The sequence below is a fragment of the Vanellus vanellus genome, assembly GCF_965231255.1.
Source record: "Vanellus vanellus genome assembly, chromosome: 11".
NCBI lineage: Eukaryota > Metazoa > Chordata > Aves > Charadriiformes > Charadriidae > Vanellus > Vanellus vanellus.
The window spans coordinates 21,382,893-21,403,559 of record NC_138916.1 but is presented as its reverse complement, the minus strand read 5'-3'; the positions used below and the strand labels follow the sequence as shown (position 1 = coordinate 21,403,559).

The window sequence follows — 20,667 nt, the reverse complement described above, 5'->3', positions numbered from 1 at the left end:
AAATAGCATTCTGTTACCAACAAAGTCTTCCATAATTGTCTTCAGTCACAGCAACAGACAGAACAAATAATTTGCCTTAATATAGATTGCAACTAAAATATACTCTAGATTACCTTAGAAAATATTACTGTAAAAATTCATTGGGGAAGGACATTGGTTTAGACCAACTTACAAATGTAGTGAACAATACTAAGTATTTTTTTTTAAAAAAAAACAACCAACCAAACAAAAGAAAGCCATTTTCAGGTTCTGCTCTCATGTCGCCAAACTGAAGATTCACACTTAACGCCTGTCCTCTCTCGGTACCGGCGAGCTCAAAGACCGCACCACCTGATCTTCCAGGAGGAGCTGACAGACGCCATCACGCCCCCGTTGCGCGCGCACACCCCACCCGTGCTCTCAGGTTGGCCCTGTTACAATGCCACCACCGCTACACACAACCTGGAGGAAGCACTCTAAAGCTCTACCGCCTGGAGGTGACCACCGCTGGCCCCGCGTGGTGGGAAGGTCGGACGTTACTTGCTCGCTCACGCTGCCGAGACGGGAACTTTAGGTCACTCGTCACAACCAGGCTGGACTTGAACCGATACAAGTTGGAGATAAAAAGGTTCAACATCTCATTACCAAGCCGCTGAGCCCTGAATCCCCCCAAATCACTAATTGTTTGGAAACCTGATGCAATGCCAGGCACAACAGGGAGAGATAATCCTCCTGTTTGCCAGAGTTCCGGTGCATCCACTATCAGCGATAAGGTTCGTGCTCAAGGAACTGCGGTCCGGGGTTATAAGACATTAAAAGGAACTAGCACAGTTAAATAATATGAGTATACCTGCTTCACCTTGCTTTTCATATTTTTAATATGAAATATTTTGAAAGTGACAGTGTTAAATTTAAAAGCCACCACCGCTCCTTTCATCTCCCCGCTTCCACTGGTGTAATCGGTACAAAAGCACTCCCGATATCAGAGAGGCTCTTTGGGAGCCAGGACGATGGCAAAACAAAGGTAGAGGACACTGGCAAGAACCCTGTGATGACTCCATAATCCCCTCAAAATAAAGAGAGTGAAACAACTGCACATTTTGGCCCAATCTTTTTTTTGATAGTGAGAACTTCATGTTTTTTATGATCAGAAACAAAACTCTTTAACGATCTTTTTAATACCTAGTATGAAAAACACATTCAGTAGCCGAATTTCAATACTCCTTTCAGTTGCTGCTTTCAGATTAATTGCAAAATTTAAACTTCCAATATGAATGGGGCTTTTCTTGTTAGTGCACACGTAAAACGCATCTGAATAACTTACGTGCACTTCCCACTCTCTAACCTGAAACAAACCGAATTTCAGAGCAACAACAACAACAAAATAATAAAATCCATCACTGCCTTTAAAGTAAAAGGATTTGGCCAATTTCTTTTCTTTTTTTTTTTTTTTTTTTTCTTCTTCTTTTAAGGGGACACAATTTGGCCGAGAACCCGTAGATAAAATTTCAACTGAAAGTGAAATAAAGCAGGTTATACATTCATGAAATTCAGGGAGTAATAACGAACGGCAACTGCCGCACCACTTCAGTAATGTCACGTCAACACTAGAGCGAGGCAGCAGTTCCCATTCTCACACGTAATGCACTGAGACTAAATGAGGAACAGCGTGTGGGGGGGAATCACACATAAAGGAAAAATACATCAGAAAGATTATTGCACAGGAGGCACTGTATGAGAAACAGAATACATTGGCTTAAAAAAAAAAAATCATCTAAATTTGTTTACTTTTAAGTTAATGTAAAAAATACCGAGGCTATGCCTCTTTGTAGTGTACTGTCACTGTTAAAAATAGACTTACAAACAGCCGCCCATTTAACAGGAAATGTTAGGAAAGAAGAGGGCCCGAATTTTATGGGCATCCCAACTACAGGAATTAGGAAAACAATAATATAAAAAGAGCCAATGTATAGACCCTCAAATGGAATAGGGTAACTGCATTTTTTCCTTTATTTCCAAATTATATCACAGTACCCTAGGACATGTTGATTATCAACTCTTCCCTCGATCCTGCAAAAAGATACACCCCGGCAGAGACAAGAGTCCCAACAGACAAACGGGGCTCTGAGGGCCTTTCTATGGGTACCCTTTTGCAGGACCGGTGCCTTGATTTCCAAACTTTCTTTTCTTGAACAACTGCTCAGCATGCCAAATTCAACCCAACCACTTCCCTTGAGAGGCCACCTTCCCGCTCCACTGCAAGCCTGCACGCCCAATGTGAAAACAAACAAACGAAAAAAAAAAAAAAAACAACAGCAATTTTTAAAACGTCCTATTGTATAGAAAGCTTGGACCTTGGAAACTTGGACCAAGAAACCAAAAATTAAGACCTTCTAGCGTGTGGTATAAAAAACCCAAGGAAGTGTATACCTGCCTTCTGACTTCACAGAAAAATCAGAATTTGCATAGGATATACTTTGTGCAAGGCAACAAGCCTCTTCAGTATCTGGAATATAACTAATCTTGCTCAGAGTTCTCGTCTTCATGGATATCAGATATCATCAAATTTGTGTTTTAAGTAGTCTTTCATGACCTTGGCAATGGGTAGTTCGTCAAGTAGTTTTAGGTTTTGAAGGCCTATACACTGACGGATTTTAATTCGGCATAGATCTTGCAAGTTTCTGGGCTGTCCTGAAAAGACAAAAGGAACACATAGAAGTAAAATGATCGCATTTTAAACATACTTTAAGAGATCATTTACTCAAATAAAATCACAGACGTTTGCCGTTTTCTAAGAGGCAGAGGGAAGGGAAAAATTACAAGAGAAAAAAGGGTGGAAGTTAATACCTTTCTAACGAACAACAATTCAAAGAAATCAAGGGACGCATCCTAAAAAACATTCTTTACACGCACATAACTTTACTGATGCCAGCGTGAAGCGACATTATCCACGTGAGGATTCTCACCAGGTGGCAACATACGCTTGAGCGCCGCAGAACAGCGTAACTCCTCCATTTAACTTTTTGTGGATTATTTTTTTTTTTTTTTTTTTCTGTCCTTGTAACGCCTGGGGAAAAACCCCCTCGGTCTCACTTCTTTTCAAACATGACAAAACCTTCCTGTGATAGGACTAGGCACTTTCCTTACAGAGTGAGGCTTTATAAAAGGTATTTGAGGATCGCGTGGCAGAGTTAAAGGTTATCTTTCCCTTCCAATGAAACGATGAAGCCTTTAGGCTTTGGATACAGCCACAACCTCGTCCAACAGAGAGATGAAAATATGGGTTAACCACAGAGGAAAAGCTTTACTGACATCACATGAACTTCAGAGTTTCTGGCAAGGGTTTTCCAAAATAACCGGTTCCTTTTCAAACTCATTCTTAAGGGGAAAGCGTTCAAAGTCAGACACCTTGAAAAATGGTCCCCCACGCAACATCCCATAAGGAAGATTAATCTAGCCTTGTATCTGGAAGTACCCAGCGATGGAGCCCAAGGAAGAAGAAAAGAGCAGAACAACAGACATTGAGAAATCCTGTCCCAATATACCCTTCCAGCTTTCAGCACCGGTGCCTTTGGGCCTTCCTAAACCAGAGATTGCACACAGATCTATGTCTTTAATAGCTGTGAATGGCCTGCCCTTTGTAAATCTGTTTAATGTTTTTTTGAACCCATTCATACTTTCAGTATCCAAAACATCCTGTGGCAACAAATTTCACAATATAATTAGGCGTCGGCTGGAAAACTACAAAGTGCTTTTATTTATTTTAGATCTGCTTCCTGATCGCTTCATTGCGTGCCTACCATTCTTTGAGTTACAAAAAAACCCACCCCAAACGAGTAATTGTTCTCACGCCAGTCATGATTTTACATACCTTTATATTATTCTCCGTCCTCCACTCACGCTCGGTACCTCTCTCCAAAGCTGAAGACATCCGCTCTATTTAACAACCTCCCACCACGGGAACCGCTCCAAACCTCTGACCAAACTAGCTGCCTGCCTTTGGGCTTTTTTTTTTGCCCTTTTTTTTCCCCCCCCCCCCTCATTCTGCTCTATCTTTTTTGAAACTACCCAAATAACACACCGAGGGTGCGCTAGGCAATATTTTGATCATTGACTTAACTATGCCATGGCCTGGAGGAGGGAAGGGGGAAGAAAAAGATGCTTACGCAGTTATGGCACCCGATGGCCGCCTGAGCCAAAATACTGAACAATGCAAAGCAACGTGAACAATGCAGGTGCTTATGCCGGTATCAAGATAATCTGTCGCCAACAGAGCAACTTATTGCAGTCTTCTATTATCTGTATAATCGTTAATGGTAAAAGACAGTGCTTGCTTTTGCGAAGAAAGGCATGGTGAGTTTATTCAGCTGACTGCTTGAATCGATCATTTCTTTAAAAAGCAATACACAACAACTAAAGTGACTTTAGGTAACTTAGATGGACGTTTCCAATTAGCTTTCCTGAGCTGCCACCAATTAAGCAGGACGTTTTCGAAAGAGGAAATGCCTTCCGAACGGGGCTGCGACACGGGCCGGATCTACGGTGGACAGTAGGATGCTGTCAGCTCAGCGGGGACAAACCTGTTCGGAGGGGACGGGAGGGTTTTTCTTGCCGGAGTCAGCCCCAGAGCTGCTTCGGGCCCCTTCCCTTCTTCCATCCTCCTCCTAAGTCAGCAACAAACCTTCTATCAGCTAAATAGACATTGACGTTACGAGTTTATTAGACTTTACTGGTAAGTACAGAGTAAAGAGATTATGAAACTATTTCCTGTTTTCTACTTTGGGCATTTTGTACATGGTTTCAGTCACCCTTTATAGCGAGTTCCCCCTTTTTTCCCCCCCCTGCATGGGTTGTCCTACAGAAATGGGCTGACAGACAGGTATACACTGGGATTTATCTTAAGCACTAAAATTATCCAAGGTAAGCTAGCAGAAGTAATGCACGAAAATAGTCTCAGTCTGTTTTTAAAGGAATTAGATTTGAAATTAAAGAGCATGAAATTTGAGTTTCCTTCATAAGTTTAAAATACTTTTATTACACTTATCCCCACAGTATCTAAATGTCCATTTATTTTTAATTATATCCTTCAGCCGTGACTTAGAATACAGATCATTAGTTACTTTGTCCACTGGTGGCTTCTTCTTAGCAATTTTTTTTTTTCCACCTGAAGGAATGAATTTATACAACTCGGACAACAGCTGAATGCTGGAGCTTCGGGGAAAGAAAAGTTACTTTTGGAAAGAAACCAAGCAGAATCTTTATGGTGATAAAGAAATAGTTCTAATGCTTTAAATGCGAATGCGAGCAGGGTTGAGAAAGGATGCACCTTTTCAAAAGTTAACTGCAAACAGCAGCGTTAGAGGGTATAAAGAACTACAGATCTACATGTGTATTTTCTGTGTTAGAGTACACAATAATACAGCTGTGAGACACTGATTTCTGGTTTCAGAAATTAATGCCTTTTAATTAACATCCTACGGGTTTTTTGAGAACAAACTGGAACAGACAACTTAAAATACCCAGAAGAAATTGGTCATCAGTTAATTCAAAAAGACCCGATTATCAAACGTATGACATTTTCCGCTGATAAGCCTAAAAATATTTCCTGGGAATGTGTTAACAATGGACATTGCCAGTGTTAAGCACCAGTTGCTACATCTAGTGGCTGTTAGTGTCTTAGGTCACGCCTTGCAAATTCCGGGGTTATTAATGCATTCGTGATTTATTAGAACCGGTGTCTACAACACTTACTCATTCTTGGTTGCATCTGAATGAAAAAGGAAAAAAATAAAGGATTACAGACTGATGTCAGTGAACCTTGGTTTGGCAAATGAAAAATGTTATTAGTAATTTGGCAGAGTAAGACAAGTTAAATAATGAATAAAGTTCTGTTTAAAAACAATTAGGAAGTAGCAACTTTGGTTATATCCTGCATCACAAGCCTGCAAAGTTATTTAGGCAAATAAGCTAGAAAGGAAGAGAATTAAAAAGAAAAAAAAAAACAAAACAAAACCATAAAAGGCAAGATTGACCTGATTACCACCACCACACAAAACAGTGATATAAAACTACTGATTACCTTCAGAAAAAAAAAAAAAAAACCAAAACCACCCCAAATGCATCCCTGATCCGGTCTCAATGGGAGCCCTTGGTGACAGCAGCGGTGTTATTCCGGAGCAGGGGGGTGTTGTTAGGCTGTTATATCAGGGCAGCAAAAACCTGCCCCTGTTGTAGAGCTGAAGGTTTGCTAACGTGTTCACCAGAACAAGTCAGAAAACTTCAGTCGATTTATTTTGCAAGCTTTATAGCCATAACCGAATACATTAGAAGTATTAATTACAGGAAAAAGAGATGTCTAGTTCATCTTTTGTCTTCCACAGCTCATGCTACGTGCTGTAATGGAAAGCAGAAATCCCCACCAACGCACTTCTTGTGTATAGTTTCCCAAACATAACAAAAAAGTTTCTTCCAAACAGAAGAAATGTAAAACGTAGGGTTATAAAATAAAGAGGAATTGTTTTTCAATTTTTTTTCCTCTCTAGAGGTAGCAGACTTCAGTACGTATCAAATTTAAACATTTTCCTAATTCAGTTCTTCAACTGCTAACAAAATAAGTTCCTGAGCTTCCCCCTGCCTTAAATAATTAATAATTATTTTACTTATATAATGAAATAAGCCTTTTAAGTTATTATTAATAGATTTGCCTTCTCTGGTGAAGCAAGGGAAAAAAAATGCATGTTTTAATGGGAAGAAATTATTACAGTTAATCCTGAATTTCCACTCAATACTCCACTCCATTCCTTTTTTGCGGTTTCAACATTTTTCTGCTGGTCTGTCTGGGAGTTTGCTGTTTTATCCCAGAGACGGACAAAACCTACATTTCGGATTTACTACCTATAACAAGAACTGTATGTCACTGTTACCACTGCTCCGCAGCTTATACATTTAGACCCGCGCCTGCCCGTTTCTCCTAGGCAGACCATGCTCCCCCCAAAATAAAACACTAACTCACCTAATAGGTCTATATTTAAGGATCATTAAGGTGTAACATTAGACCTAGTACCTCTGACAACACTGTAGGGACTCTCACCCAGTTTTAGGCAAAGGCGTCGTATAGGTGGAAAGGGGGAATCCCGACCACTTTCCTCCACTGAAGATACAAGAGCATCTGCGCGAAGCAAAAATCATGAACTAACCCGTTCTCTTACCCAAGAGAAAACTTAGGTATAACTGAAATTAATACTCTTGTAGGCTGCGAGGAGATCCTCTCTGATGTATTGTTCTACCTACTTAAAAAAAAAAAAAAAAAAAAAAGTACTTTTAAAAGCAAACAATCGGTGTCATTGATTTGAAGGGGAAAGGCAGTTTCTGAAGAAGTTGAAAAATAACAGCAGTGATGTATTTCAGAAGCCGCCCACAGTTTTCTCTGCATTATTAATACATTTCTTCAGAAAAAAGCTTACAGTGATATTGCTCAAATTGAGCCTCTGCATCCCCTGGGAATTGTTAAAGGCCGAAAACAGTAGCAAGAAACCACTTGGTAGTTTCTTTTTAGCTACAAAGGAAACTTAAAAAGAAAAGTTTTGTGAAACATTAAAAAAAAAAGTCAAAACCAGGCTGATGTATGGCTGGCAGCAGCTCAGTTCCTCTAGAGTATCGGAATAAGTACTTCTATGTGCAGCTAACTATTAAATCCATCCCTTATTTCACAACTGTGAAGGAAATCAGCTACTGCCAGCAATCAAATTTAGTTATGATTTTGTTGGCTTGGGGGGGGGGGGGGGGGGAGGGGGGAATTAAAAAAGATAATTAAACTTATCAATTGGAAAACTCACACCCACCAGCCGAGAAACCCATTGATGAGGATGGGCAGACAAAGAGACAAAGAGGCTCATACTGAAAGGATGCCATCACCTGGCAAACGGCTGTTGCGGAGCTGAACGGGAATTCAGCTGTTCATCGCAACAGGAGCGGGTCGGCGTTTAGGAAACGCGTTGTCTTGTACTCTGTAAAAAACAACAGCAGAATAACTAGAGGGGATATCTGGTTTTCCGGCATTCAAAATGCCAGAAAAAAAACCCCAAACTGCTATCAAAAATCTATAGGTCTGAAATATTCCTATAAGACAGGCAGGGCTCAATTTCAAGAGAGAATGACAGAGGGTTCGCCGAGAAGGTGAACAAACTCCTTGAAGCAGTATGCAGCTCAACAGGGCAAAGAGCGCTTTTACTTAACTGGATATTATACGAGTTATTTCAAAAGTTCTAGTTCAATTTTGTGTTCAGTACGGCTCCTTTAGAATTCTCGAGCTCGAAGTATGTTTTCGTTGCTCTTTGAAAAATAATTCTCCACAGTGAGTTTTAGATGTCTGTTCAATTTCAAGATTTTTGGCACAGAAAGTATGTAGCAAGGAAGAGCGTATTTTAGACCGAAAATTTATATCTGGAAAAGCAGAGTGCCATTAAAGCTCAATGTTAAGTCTAACAGGTGTATTTAGCAATGAAACTGAGATTTTAATATGCTTGTAGAAGATTTTTTTTTTTAATATTTTGTAACTTTTCTATAAATTCAGTCTTACTGAAATTGCTATGAAAACTCAGCTAAGAATGTCAATACCATAATGTTTATCTATTTTTAGGAGACAGTAAGTAAAGTGCTTTGAACATAAAGACAGGCTTAAGATGCATTGTTACACTATTTTTACATGGTAACAGAGTAGGGTATAGGTGTGCAAGTGAGAGTGGGGTTGGCTGTACCTTACATGCCACATGTAAAAATATAGATTTTTAAATTTTTTTTTTTTTTTTTTACATAGGCATCTTCAAATAAAACTCTTCCAAAGTATACATGTGTATATAGATCTATAAAAAGGACTCGACTGCTTAATATAAACAGTCAAATGCGCTCTGATTTAGTAGCTACATTTTTCAAAATCACACTCGGCAATTCTGAGTTGAGAGTTAAACAGTTATTTGAAAGGTACCTCTCTTCTTTCTAGAAAGAAAAATTAGGCTGTGTCTTTATAAAGGTATCAAAAACTATACTGGTCTTTAACAAACAGGTACCTGCGATCTGCAGAAAGTAATCAGGATTCAGACGGTATTTGCTTATCGCCGAGTCAGATAAAATGAAAACTATAAAAGAACCCTCTTGCCCCAGTTTTCTGCGTAACTCTGGGTGACAAAGCAGACAACGTTCATCAGCGCAACACCTCCAGCAGCACCCGAGGAAGCAGACAAAGCTTGCAATTCCAGTAGAGTTCTTCTACATTATAACGAACAGGAAGATACTGTTTCTTTTGCAATTATCTATGTAATAAAATATGTAGAAATCTACTTAATTCCCCGTGACACTTCTGTATTCGTAAAAGTTTAAACTATGCAGAGACCCTTTTTAAAATGTTCTTCCAGTAAAAATAAAATAAATCCTGCTTGAGTTATCTTTATTTAGCAAAGGAATAGAGACGAAAAATGTATAAGAATTTCCTTAGCAGGAAATTTGTCTAAATTTTTCTGCACATTTACAGTGCTATATAAATCTAAACACAAAATTACACTCTAGCCAAAGCCAGAGATTCGCCCTTTGAAAAATTTTAAAAAAAGGAATGCAGATGAAATATTTGTAGTTTAATTCATTTGGTGACCTTTAGATCTTGTTCCAGATCTGAAACGAGTTCTTTGATACCTGTTAACATACATGTCATATTACACTGCTGTGGCCGTATCCATTTACTTCGCTATTCGCCTCGACACAGACAAGCAACTCGCGTAGCTACTCACAGACTCTCTTGGCTGCAACATTATCCGAACTGTGATTAAATTAAATGGGGAGGGGGAAGGGTTCAAGCCTTTTTATTCCCCTTTCTGAGATCATAATTGAATTTTTTGTATCTTAACGTTTATTTAAATTTTTAAGTATTTTTCTAATACTTGCATTTTTTCCTACCTCCAGCATTCTCTTTATAAGTTTTAATATTCTCAAATCCCATTCAACATCACCTTCAACATAAATCATTCCATCCAGGACTGCAATTGCACACGTTAATTCTGTAGACATACACGCTACCAAAAAAATAAAAAATAAATGTATCTCTATCTTCATATATATCTTATATACATGCATTTCTATTTTACTTTTGCATTAGTGTATTCCAGGCTTAACCACCGACACTCCTGAAGAGGCAGGTTCACAACTCATAGAACTGAAGCGTTATACCGTAGTGCTCCAAAACAACTATTTATCAGATGATCTCGGGTACTGTGGTGGTTGCCAATAAATGTTTTTTGGAGTAGAAAAGCGTAATACATATAAGGAAAAGGAAGGTGATTAATAAGATCCTTGAGAAATTTTCACCTTCAATATTGTTGCGGGTTTTTTTCCACGGGGAGACTTTACTCATTTTTGTATTGTAAAAAAGAAAGGGGGAGGGAAGAAAAAAAAACAACAAAAAACAAAAAACAAAAAGACATGAGTGACCATCTAAACATTAAGTCAACAGCAGACTCACAATGAAAAACTTTGTCGTTCCGAACTTCCAGCTTTGTGCTTAAATAGCGAGACACAACTAGAGCATAACTTCCTTCCTCTTGGAATTATTCTAAGAGCAAAGGAATCTCTACCTGTAACCAGGAAGAATATCAGACCTTCGGGGTCAAAGCCCAAAATCCAATATCTTCTTGCAGACTCTCAGGGCCAATACTGAGTATTTCTGAGAGCTCGGGTTCTTGCCTGTTAGCCACAACTGGCGACCTGGGCTAAAGGCTGCGATTATTACCGATTACAATACCTACCAAAACAAAAAGAAATTCACATATAATGTTTTCTGAAGAACTGACACTGTATAAATACGTTTTCTGAGTATGAAAAAAATCAGCTACTTACATCTTACATTTCTGTGAAGCACGCAACTGCTTGCATTTGAAGACACGGACTGGTTTGATAACTTTCCTAATTCACATATATTAATTTTTAAGCTTAAAAATTTTAAGCTGCTGCAAAAGTAAAAAGTAATTCCTGTTTTACTACCAAATATACTCTTGAAAACTTCGGATGCACGTATAAAACTTACAGCTATGGGCTTCTATACTAAGCACTTGGCAAAACGTTCAAATAAACAAACTAGAAATTCCCGTTAAGCCCTACGACCGAGGCACTGTTACCAACCCCAAGAGATAATTTCAGGAAGACTTGCACTAGAAGAATTCTCTAAAAATTGTGTAAATTTTTCTTCTAGTAAGTACAAATTGCAACAGACTCGGAAACAAGATTCTTCCCCGAAGTGCTGCTGTGTGAGATCTCAACAATTCCCTGTACAGTCTCTGATCTAATTGGGAACTCTGCTACCGAAATCCCAGCTCGCTCTTTATGCGTTTCATCTCTCCTACACCGTCTTATTAAAGCGATTACTCACGAAAACCGTGGAAGACAGCGTTTGGATATTTATAATAAGGGCAGCAGTCTCTGTTTATAGCTGTTTGTAAACATATATTCATAATAATTTTGCTCCGAAGTACAAAGCTGAAGTGTTTCTGTCAGCACTAGTGCTCCCTGCTTTCCCAGTTCTCCCTCCAACAGCACAAAACTGGGACAGTTTCAACACCGTTACATTAGCCACAAATTTAAGCTACCTTTCTGAAGGAGAACTTACTTCTCACTTAACATTAAACCCTTAAGGTATGGAATCTGCAACCTACAAGTAAGTTACAGTACCTGTTTCCAACTTTCCGAATTAGTTTTTAGACATCGAGGAAACGCCGAAGCGGTGTAAGCCTTCATGCTTACCGATACCTCCCAAGACTGTGGAAAATTGCAAGTCTGGATATTACATCACCTGCTAAGAACTCTGAAGGTGCTACTAGATAGTGACGGGCTTCCAAAAAGGAAACCAGAAAGAAAAGCGTTTGAATGAGAAGGGGCGGGCGAATTAACCCAAAATCTATTAGTTGCACGTACTTCTTATTATCAATGTCTACCTTTCCAAAAATACTCTTTAGATTTCAGATAAAAGCAAAAATAACACCGCAAATCACGAAGACAAAAGTGAAATTCCAAGTGCTTATTTGTGTCATCTACTGACAGTAGATCTCAGCTGATTTACCCCCAGCCCACACTGAAGTTCACTTTCCTTACAGAGCACATAGGGTGCTTAATTTGCATTAAAAACTACCACATCCCAAAAAAATAAAAGGATCTGGAGGGGGGAAAAAAAGCATATATGAAATACCCCATTCTCTGCAGCGCAAAGATCAACCTAGCAGGATGGTAATTTATCAGGCCATCTGAACACGTCTGAATTAGCAAACTCCTGCCAATTGCTAATCAGCAATTCCTAAATGCTTTAGGCAATACCGTAATTACGAAACCAGGTTGAACGAGAGAGGAAGAGAAAACTTTCAGTAGATCTAGTACACCAAAACCCGATAATCAAAAGTGACCAGAATATTAGGAGCCTAATGCTTTTTTTCAATACCAGAAGTCACGATGAGTTAAAATCTCTTTCGTATTTCAAAGACATCAACAAAATCAAATCAAAGCTACACAGACACGAAACCCCTTCAAGTCGCCGGAACGAACTATGCCATGTTGTTGTCTGGGGTAGGGGGGAGCAGGAAAGAGAATGGGGGAGAACACAAAGCCAAAAAAGCTCTTTTCTGCCCTAGTCGTAGCGCCAGATGCAAGAGCCAACAACTGCAGGGTATTCGCATGACGATTAAAAAAAGGAAATAGCAAAAGACACTGAACCCCCCCCCCCAACAACAAAGCAAAGCCCCAAACCCCACACATCTCACGTGCTAAGGCCATTAATAAAATGAGATTTTTACAGTTCACTTTTTAAAAATGAATGCTTCCTGTAGATATTTAAACAGAACTAATTTAAACGAAAATATACTTAACATTAGCACCTTTGCTGAGCAAGAGACTCCCAGTATCACAATCCCTTCACCTTCCCAGAAATTTTCTAGTGCATTTAAATAGCATCAAGGGGCAGAGAGGAAGCATTTCTTTCTGGGGCTAAATACAAAGAAGGCTTTTAGAGGACACTGTGTCCTGTGATTAACTTCTCTTACATACATACTTGTCACTTCTTGTAAGAAATCCAGACAGGGTCGGCTACTTCCAGAAATACTTATTGAAACAGCCAGTGGGGTCTGTCCTTCATAGTTCCTTGTGTTAGTGTCTGCTCCGTAATTATACAACATTTGTGCACAAAGCACATCATCTCTAAGAGCAGACAAGTGTAAGGGTGTCTGTCCATCTTCCAAGCGACCCAAGTTTGTATCCGCCCCTCTCTGAAGAAACATTCGGCAGTACGAGTGATTGCTTTTGATCACAGCGTATCGTAACAGGAAACCATTTTGAATGTCGATGTTGGCATTGTGATCCAGAAGGATTTTCACACAGCTTGACCTCTCTCGGATAATGGCCAGCTGAAGCGGTGTAGTACCTTTATCACTGAGCGGATCAACCTCAGCCTTGAACTCCAACAGGAGCCTGACAAATGAGTCTCTGCCATAGTGGGCTGCTACATGGAGGGGAGTCCAACCATCGTTGCTTTTTGCATTAATAATGTCACTTCTATATTCAGATTCCAACATCAAGCGCGCAATCCTCGCTCGGCCATGCATGGCTGCATAATGCAGAGCAGTGAAGCCTCCAATTAAGTCCTTAACTGTGGGATCAGCTGAAGTTAAAATAAAATTAAAAAATAATTAGAAGGCATTACAGTAATCCAGTGCTGCAAAAAAAAAAAAATAAAAAAAATCATCAAACGGTTGAATGTTAGTCTTTTCAGGCATAGCATGACAGGATTTTTTGTACTTCCTACTAATTCTTGCTTTCATGAACATGCTATTTTTAAGAAAAAGTTAAATTATATTTAAGAAAGTTACACAAAAAAGACTTTGTCTTTGACATACATATGTTTCCATTTGACAAATAGTTTTCCACATCTTCTTAGCACTCTTAGGCTAATTACTCAAATCTCTCTGTCCATCCAGTTTTCCTCCAGCTCTATAATATTACATTTCTTTCTCAATGTTCAGCGTTTTTATTTTCCCTTGTGTTGCTTCTTGGTCTTAAAAAGAAGCATGTGTAGAAACATCTGCTGTCCCAAACTGCGGATGTTTTGTGGTCTGGCAGGACTGTATTGTTTTTAGGGTGTAATACTCTATTAGGTAAAATGTTTCTCTGTGGTCTGCAGGATTTCCAAAGCATGTAGGATATATGTTATTTTAGATTATCTTGATAAAGTCTGTTTTTAAAGATGATGGATCTGTTCTGAATTTATAGTTTTACAGAAATTTAAGGTTTTACAAGAATGTAAGCATCCACGTACGGAAGGAGTCACGAAAAATGTTAGTGCAGAGTACAAGTGATTACACAGGTTATATTTTTCCCCCCAACATGGCACAAAAACTCAGTCTGATTTATGAATTTAAAAATGAAAATAAACAAATCCATTTACTTAATTTCCTCAATACACCCAGACTTCTAAAGCAAGTAACTACTCCTGTGTACCTAATTAATTAGCAAAGGAAAGGCGCCTGCCTCGTTACCATTTCTCAGCTAGAGAACATGCCAGGCTGTGAGGTGTCTCCTTCCACCGTCCGTAGATGTTGCCTGTCGGATTCTAAAAGTTACAAGCTACAGTTTGGAAGTTTGAGGCGCTTTCCTAACCTAAGTCTCCCAGCCGGTAAAGAGAGATCCTACCTGCACAAGACACTAGCCTTAAGCTGACGTGTTTTCAGTGCCCCTGTGTATCTACTGGAACAACTGCTGGGGTCTGTCCTTCGCAGTTGCTTGTGTTGCTGTCTGCTCTGTAACCATACAACACTTGTGCACAAAGCACATCATCTCCAAGTGCAGACAGGCGTAAGGGTGTCTGTCCACCTTCCGTAACCTTGACAGCCCTGTCTTTGCATCCTGGCACACTGAATTCGTTTTCATTTCCTCATCTATACATACTGCATTTAAAGGAAAGCAGCAGTGGTCTAGAGGGGAAAAAAAAAAAAAAGAAAGAAGGGAAAAAAAAAATAGGACATTGTGACCATGCAGGTTTAAAACAAACTTGGCTGAAGGGTATAAATACCCAACGCTCATGCTCATTGCTCAAGAGGAGCACTTGCTCTCCTGTACCACATAGAGAGGGCAGTTTTCTGCTCGGTTGCCACCACTCAAACAGGATAGGGGAAGAGGGTGAGAACTTGCGTCTCAAAATTCAGACCTACTGTAAGTTAAGCTCACAATACAATAAAAATTGCAAGCTAGTTTGGGCTGAACACACAAATGTGCTAACACAAAACAACAGGAATAAGTTTCCCAATACGGACGTACTGTGACCGTATCCAGCTAACACACACAAATAGATATCATACCCAAATAAAAGGACTGGCAAGGAAGAGCACAGAATACAGTTGCAAAGGTCATCCAGCAACTTTAAAGGTTTTTATAAATTTAAAGTGAAGAGTGAGGGGAGGAATACAAACAAAAAAACCCATCCAACACACAAACTAACGCAGCCTGACTACACAGAGCAATAAAATGTGAGAACTGCCTCTAGTGTATAGAGTAGGAACCTAGAAATAACGAGAGAAAGGTTAAGGAAAGTTTAGTCCTTCGGTAGTGACAGCCTGCCTAGTCTTCTGCGAAAAGCAGAAGCTCCAGCACTCTCTGAAGGGACACTAACCTGAGTTAAAGTAACTGACGAAGCATCCACGGGCTGGCAGGAAAACGAAGTCAGTGACTGAACAGGTCACCTAACCTGCACTACGATGATGTCCAAAACACAGTAAAGAATCAGTACAACCCACAGAGTCATTAAAGACAAAGATACTATTTCAAAGTGATTTTTGCTGCTCCCAGGGTCTCTTTCTTCGCGCTGTTCTACATTATCTCCTGACTGGTGATAAATGAAGTGAGTAGCACAACCATGAGAATTAAGATGCAGAGGGATGATACATTCTGAGGGGCAGACTTAGGGAGAAAGATGGACATAATAGAAAGCAGACAGCAGCAGCCAGGGCCATTTTCCACAGAAAAAAAAGCTTAAAAAGAAAATAAATTCGTGTTGTGCCTTTTCTCTTCCACGCTGCATAGGGTAAGCAAGTCAATCACTTCTACCTCCCAGCTGAGGGGGAGGACACTGCCGCTAGCTTGTTTAGCCTACGCTATTTCCAAATTCAATCAGATATGCCCCAACGTTTGTGTGTGCACGTAGATGTATTTTTATACACGTTGTTGTAATCCAAACCCAACAATTTCTTGCAACATAAGGATGCCCTTTACCTATAGCTTTAAGTAACTTTCCATGCCCTCCCTCCACCCAAAATTTCACTGCTTTTGACCACTAAAGTGAACCAAACCCGATACTAAGTCATGTAAGAGAAACGTCTCCACAAGAATAGGGAAAAAAGGCTCTCAGTTGGGCAACCAAGCAACACAAACAACTAACCTTCCAAAAGTAAACCCGGTAGCAAAACCTTATGATAAAAATATTCTAATTCCCATTAAGATTATGGGCTTGTAGTGAGCGATAGTACCAGTCTCCCCCTTCATTGGGGAAACAATTTTAACAAGTCCAAAACTTTGCCTGTTGCTACTCATTCAATGTTTTGCTGCCATCTCCTGGAAAACTTTTGAACTTCACAAGGGCTTTTAGCAGAAGTCGGACCTGCACCACGCTGCATACAATTTCCGTCCTTTCAAGTCCCTGTGTTAGTAAAAGTAATGCTACAAAGTTGGTGTTGCCTTAAGAATTTGGGTTGTTGTGTTGGTTTTCGTTTGTTTGTTTTTTTTTTTTTGTTGTTTTTTTGTTTGGTTTTTTTTTTTTTTTTTTTTTTTAAAAAGGCTTCGGTATTGGTATCTTGCTGTAAAGTAACTCTATGCCCCTGGAACACAAGCAAGGTAGAAATGAATTGGGAATGACTCATAGCTTCCCTTTCAGAATGTGCAGGGGGGTTAAAAAAAAAAAAAAAAAAAAAAAAAGAGTACCTGGTACAAGCGTATTTAACTAGGAAGGGATGAAGCCAGCACTTGCCAGCATTTCTTTACCTTGCCTCCATCCTGATTGCCAAACAATTATAGTTATTTCTTCTCTTCTCAAGCTTCCAATTAATTTGGGGATAGCAGAATCTAGAAATAGGAACAGCTGCATTTGGTCACTTCTAATGTTCTTAAATATAAGGCAGGGGCATAGAGGGGCATAAACCTTTCACTGCTTATCAAGGGTACCAAATTACTGCAATCAATCTCACCCGAGACTGAAAATTTGCAACACTGAATGATATTCAGAGTATTTTATTTTGTATTAAAGTCGGGCACCTAACCTAGCCATTGAAACTCTACTATTAATGAAAATATTTTCTAATACTGTAATCTAGAGGATATATAGATTCCAAAACAAGAGCCTAATATTTCAGAGTTTCAATTCACAGCTCAGTGGGATGGTTTCCCTTCTTTCATGACACCTTCGTTAGGTTACTCTATCACAGTCTAATTTGGGAAGCCAAGAAAGCAACGCTTCTGGCTTCATAAAGTACTGCTATCATTTCAAGCTTACTTCCCCCAGCTAGGCCTTAATTCTGACCACAAGGCTCAGAAACATGGCTACATATAGCTTCTGTTTTGAATTTTCTAGGACAACATCGATACAAAAGACCTCCGGGAAAGCATTACTGTTCAGACACAGAAACACTTTATGAGCTGGTTTAGGGGGATGAGCATTTGGCATTCTCCAGTTTCTCCTGGATTCTGCACAACCTTACCAAAATTTAGATACCTCGCAGCCAAGACTAAAAATAAACAAACACATCTGTTTGGCTACTTCCTTCTGTTACTCTTCAATTTCTAGGAGCTTTAGTAAATAATTTCTTCACTTTAATACAAGTAACCAGAAACTGTCCTGCTAAATTAGTATTGAGAAGATATCGCCAAGGGACAGCTAACTAGACACTTTCAAGACTTTAGCTGGTTGTAATGTTAACAGTGGTGGTTGGGGATTAATAAAACATAGTTCTTGTCCAGCGTTGGATTGTCTGCCTCAATATGTCATTTTGAAAGTTAAAACAAAAAGAAAAGTACACTACAGGGAAAAAAAGGCTTGTTACTGAAAACTACACTCCCTATTTTTGTATTGCTTTCCTGTTGAGCTTTGTGACTCTAGACTGTTTCTATGGACAGAGCTGGCTTCATGGAATCTTCACTTTATTAAAATGAGACAAATACACTAAGAAAGTCAAATTCGCAGCTTTTCATTAAAACTAAGTTTCTCCATGGTTCTGATCAACTTTCTGCATTTCATCTCTTGCTAAAGAATATTTATTATCTGACCTGCTACCTCTGTATCTAGGTGGTATTTCTGCTGGCTTCATCCTTTAGTCTGGACTGGGATTTTTTTTTATGCATTTTCCCAATCTGTCTATGTCTCCTTGCTCAGCAGATAATAAAAAGCTTCCTCCTATTCCACCACCTCCACTCAAATCAGCCAATCTGCATGTACAACGCTGTCCCGTGGCTCTTTTCTTTGCTGGTGAGCAATGATGAAAGAGAAGAAAAAGAGCAAAAGCAGGAGGCAGCCAGGTCATGACTCCCGTAAGAAGCTACCTTTTATTTCCAGGTCAGCGACCAGATTCCTTCTCAGCCTCTATTAGCCAAACTCCATCCCCATCTCACCACCATTCAAGACTATGTCAGTAGTCTTCCAGCATCTCAGATCTGAGGCACAGCACTCTACCCTCAGCAACAGTCCAGTGCCGTTTTCTCATTCCTGTACCGTGGCAATATTTCCAGCTCTGCTAAGCTTCACCATCCCTCTAAACAGCCGCAGCTATCAGCACTTGCCCCATCCTTCCCGCTGACATCTCAGTTCCCTCTTCCCTCCAGAACTCCAACCACTCCCTCTCTCCATCTTCTTTAACACTAATATATAGTCAGTTCAATACTCTGTTTACCATAAGATTCACACCAGAAAATTACTTTCTCCTTCACCCCAGTATCATTTTGGTCCACAGGGATTAAGCTCCAACATCAAAACAATTCACTTCTTCAGAGGGAGGAAGGTGGAGACTTCGTGAGGAAAGGTAGACTCAAACCTCTCACTAATGAGGCAGGCATGATTAACTTGGCTTTTAGGAGTCAGCTCATTCCCTGCTTAATAGCTCATTTGTGACATTACTATGTTTTAAATACTCATTATCTTTTATGCCTCTGTTTTGAGGGAAAACAAGGCAAGGCACAAAACAGCGCCAATTTTCTGAAGCGAGGCTCAGCTACAGGAAAGCTGCTGTAGATGACTAACCCTCACACTATTTGTTACTCAACTTTCTAGTCCTGGTGATTAAACGCAATACTGCTTCCAGAACAAGGATGTTTCATTACAGGCAGTTTTCACGAGGCATCAGATTCAGCTGGTACTTCATATAGGAAAGAGTAAGAACAAAAATAAAAAACAAACCCTGCATCAGCAGCTATTTAATATCATAACCTACACAGTGAAAATACATAGGAATAGATACGGTGGTTTTTTTTCAGTTCATCTTCAAGTTTATAGAGCTAAACTCAACACATTTCAAGACTTACAGCCTAAAAAAAAAAAATTATCAAAAAAAGTAGAATTTAAAGTTATTTATTAGTGCAATTTAGTAACTTTTTCTCCCTCTTCCAATAAGGACACGAGGGTCTGCCGATACTATATGGTGAGAATCCATAGTAGGTGTATCAACAGGGTCCAGTTGTTCAGGCTGTGTTTCATTATTCCTCTTAAGGAACATACCACTAATTGTGCAAATACCACAACCTATTAATGCCATTCAGTTTTAAGGATGATCCATATATCCTACAAATACTGTGATACACATAAGGGGCCCACATGGCCTCAGATATGTAAAGCATCAAAATGATAATTTCAGTTTCCTTGGGACTGGAAACATTTTAGTTCCTAACTCATTTGTGATACAAACAGCACTAGAAAAGAGGATGCTGTTCTTTTAAAGGCACTAATCAGAATGGGGAGAACATCTACTAATTTTAATTTTTCCTCTCTGGTAACACATTAGAAGATTAAGACTATCCATTTCTAAAACTTTAGGTGGCCTTGAAAAAATATATAGCAAAAAGAAATTCTGACTGTACCATTTGAGGGGCAGTAATCACCATCCAAGCGAGTATATCACTTAAACCAACAAAACTCAATCAGTTCTTGAAATAAAGCTTCACTACGGATGGATGTAAGAGAACTGTAAACTCAACCAGACTAGCTCACACTAAAGTCCTTTCGCAAAGAGTACTGTTTTCATAAAGTTTAGCAGACTGTGTTAAAGCCCATACAGAAACTTAGTCTTTAATATGACTTGTTAACTGGCTCAAGAATTATGAAACAAACTTCCCGAGGATTTCAACTCAAGGATCTGCCTTCCTCTAATAATACCGCCTAACAGAGAATAAAAGCACTCGTGTGAGTGCTGTGAGTGCTTTAATTTTATAATGAGCCCTCCTGCCCCATTTTCATAATGCTTATTCATTCTTTTAACAATTCCTAGGCAATCAGAAAAAAACCAACACAACAACAACAAAAAACCCCACAAAAAAAGCAGTAAGGTATTAAGATATAAAGCTGATCTATTACCTCATTCACTGACTATGCATCAGAAGGAAAGAGAGATGAAATACTATTCCAAAGAAATGAAAACAAAG

The 20,667-nt window shown here is 39.3% G+C and overlaps 1 protein-coding gene across 1 annotated transcript in view; it reads right to left on the bottom strand.

Moving 5' to 3' along the window:
* Positions 1 to 1,916: 1,916 nt before the first annotated feature.
* The window catches only part of ASB7 (ankyrin repeat and SOCS box containing 7), a 29,032-nt gene continuing 10,281 nt past the window's right edge, over positions 1,917 to 20,667 (bottom strand). The window contains exons 4-5 of the mRNA XM_082488706.1: positions 13,055 to 13,660; positions 1,917 to 2,670 (exon numbers count right to left, since the gene is read on the bottom strand). Of these exons, the coding sequence (XP_082344832.1) occupies positions 2,531 to 2,670; positions 13,055 to 13,660 (746 nt within the window). The 3' untranslated portion in view covers positions 1,917 to 2,530. The remainder of the gene's footprint in view (positions 2,671 to 13,054; positions 13,661 to 20,667) is intronic.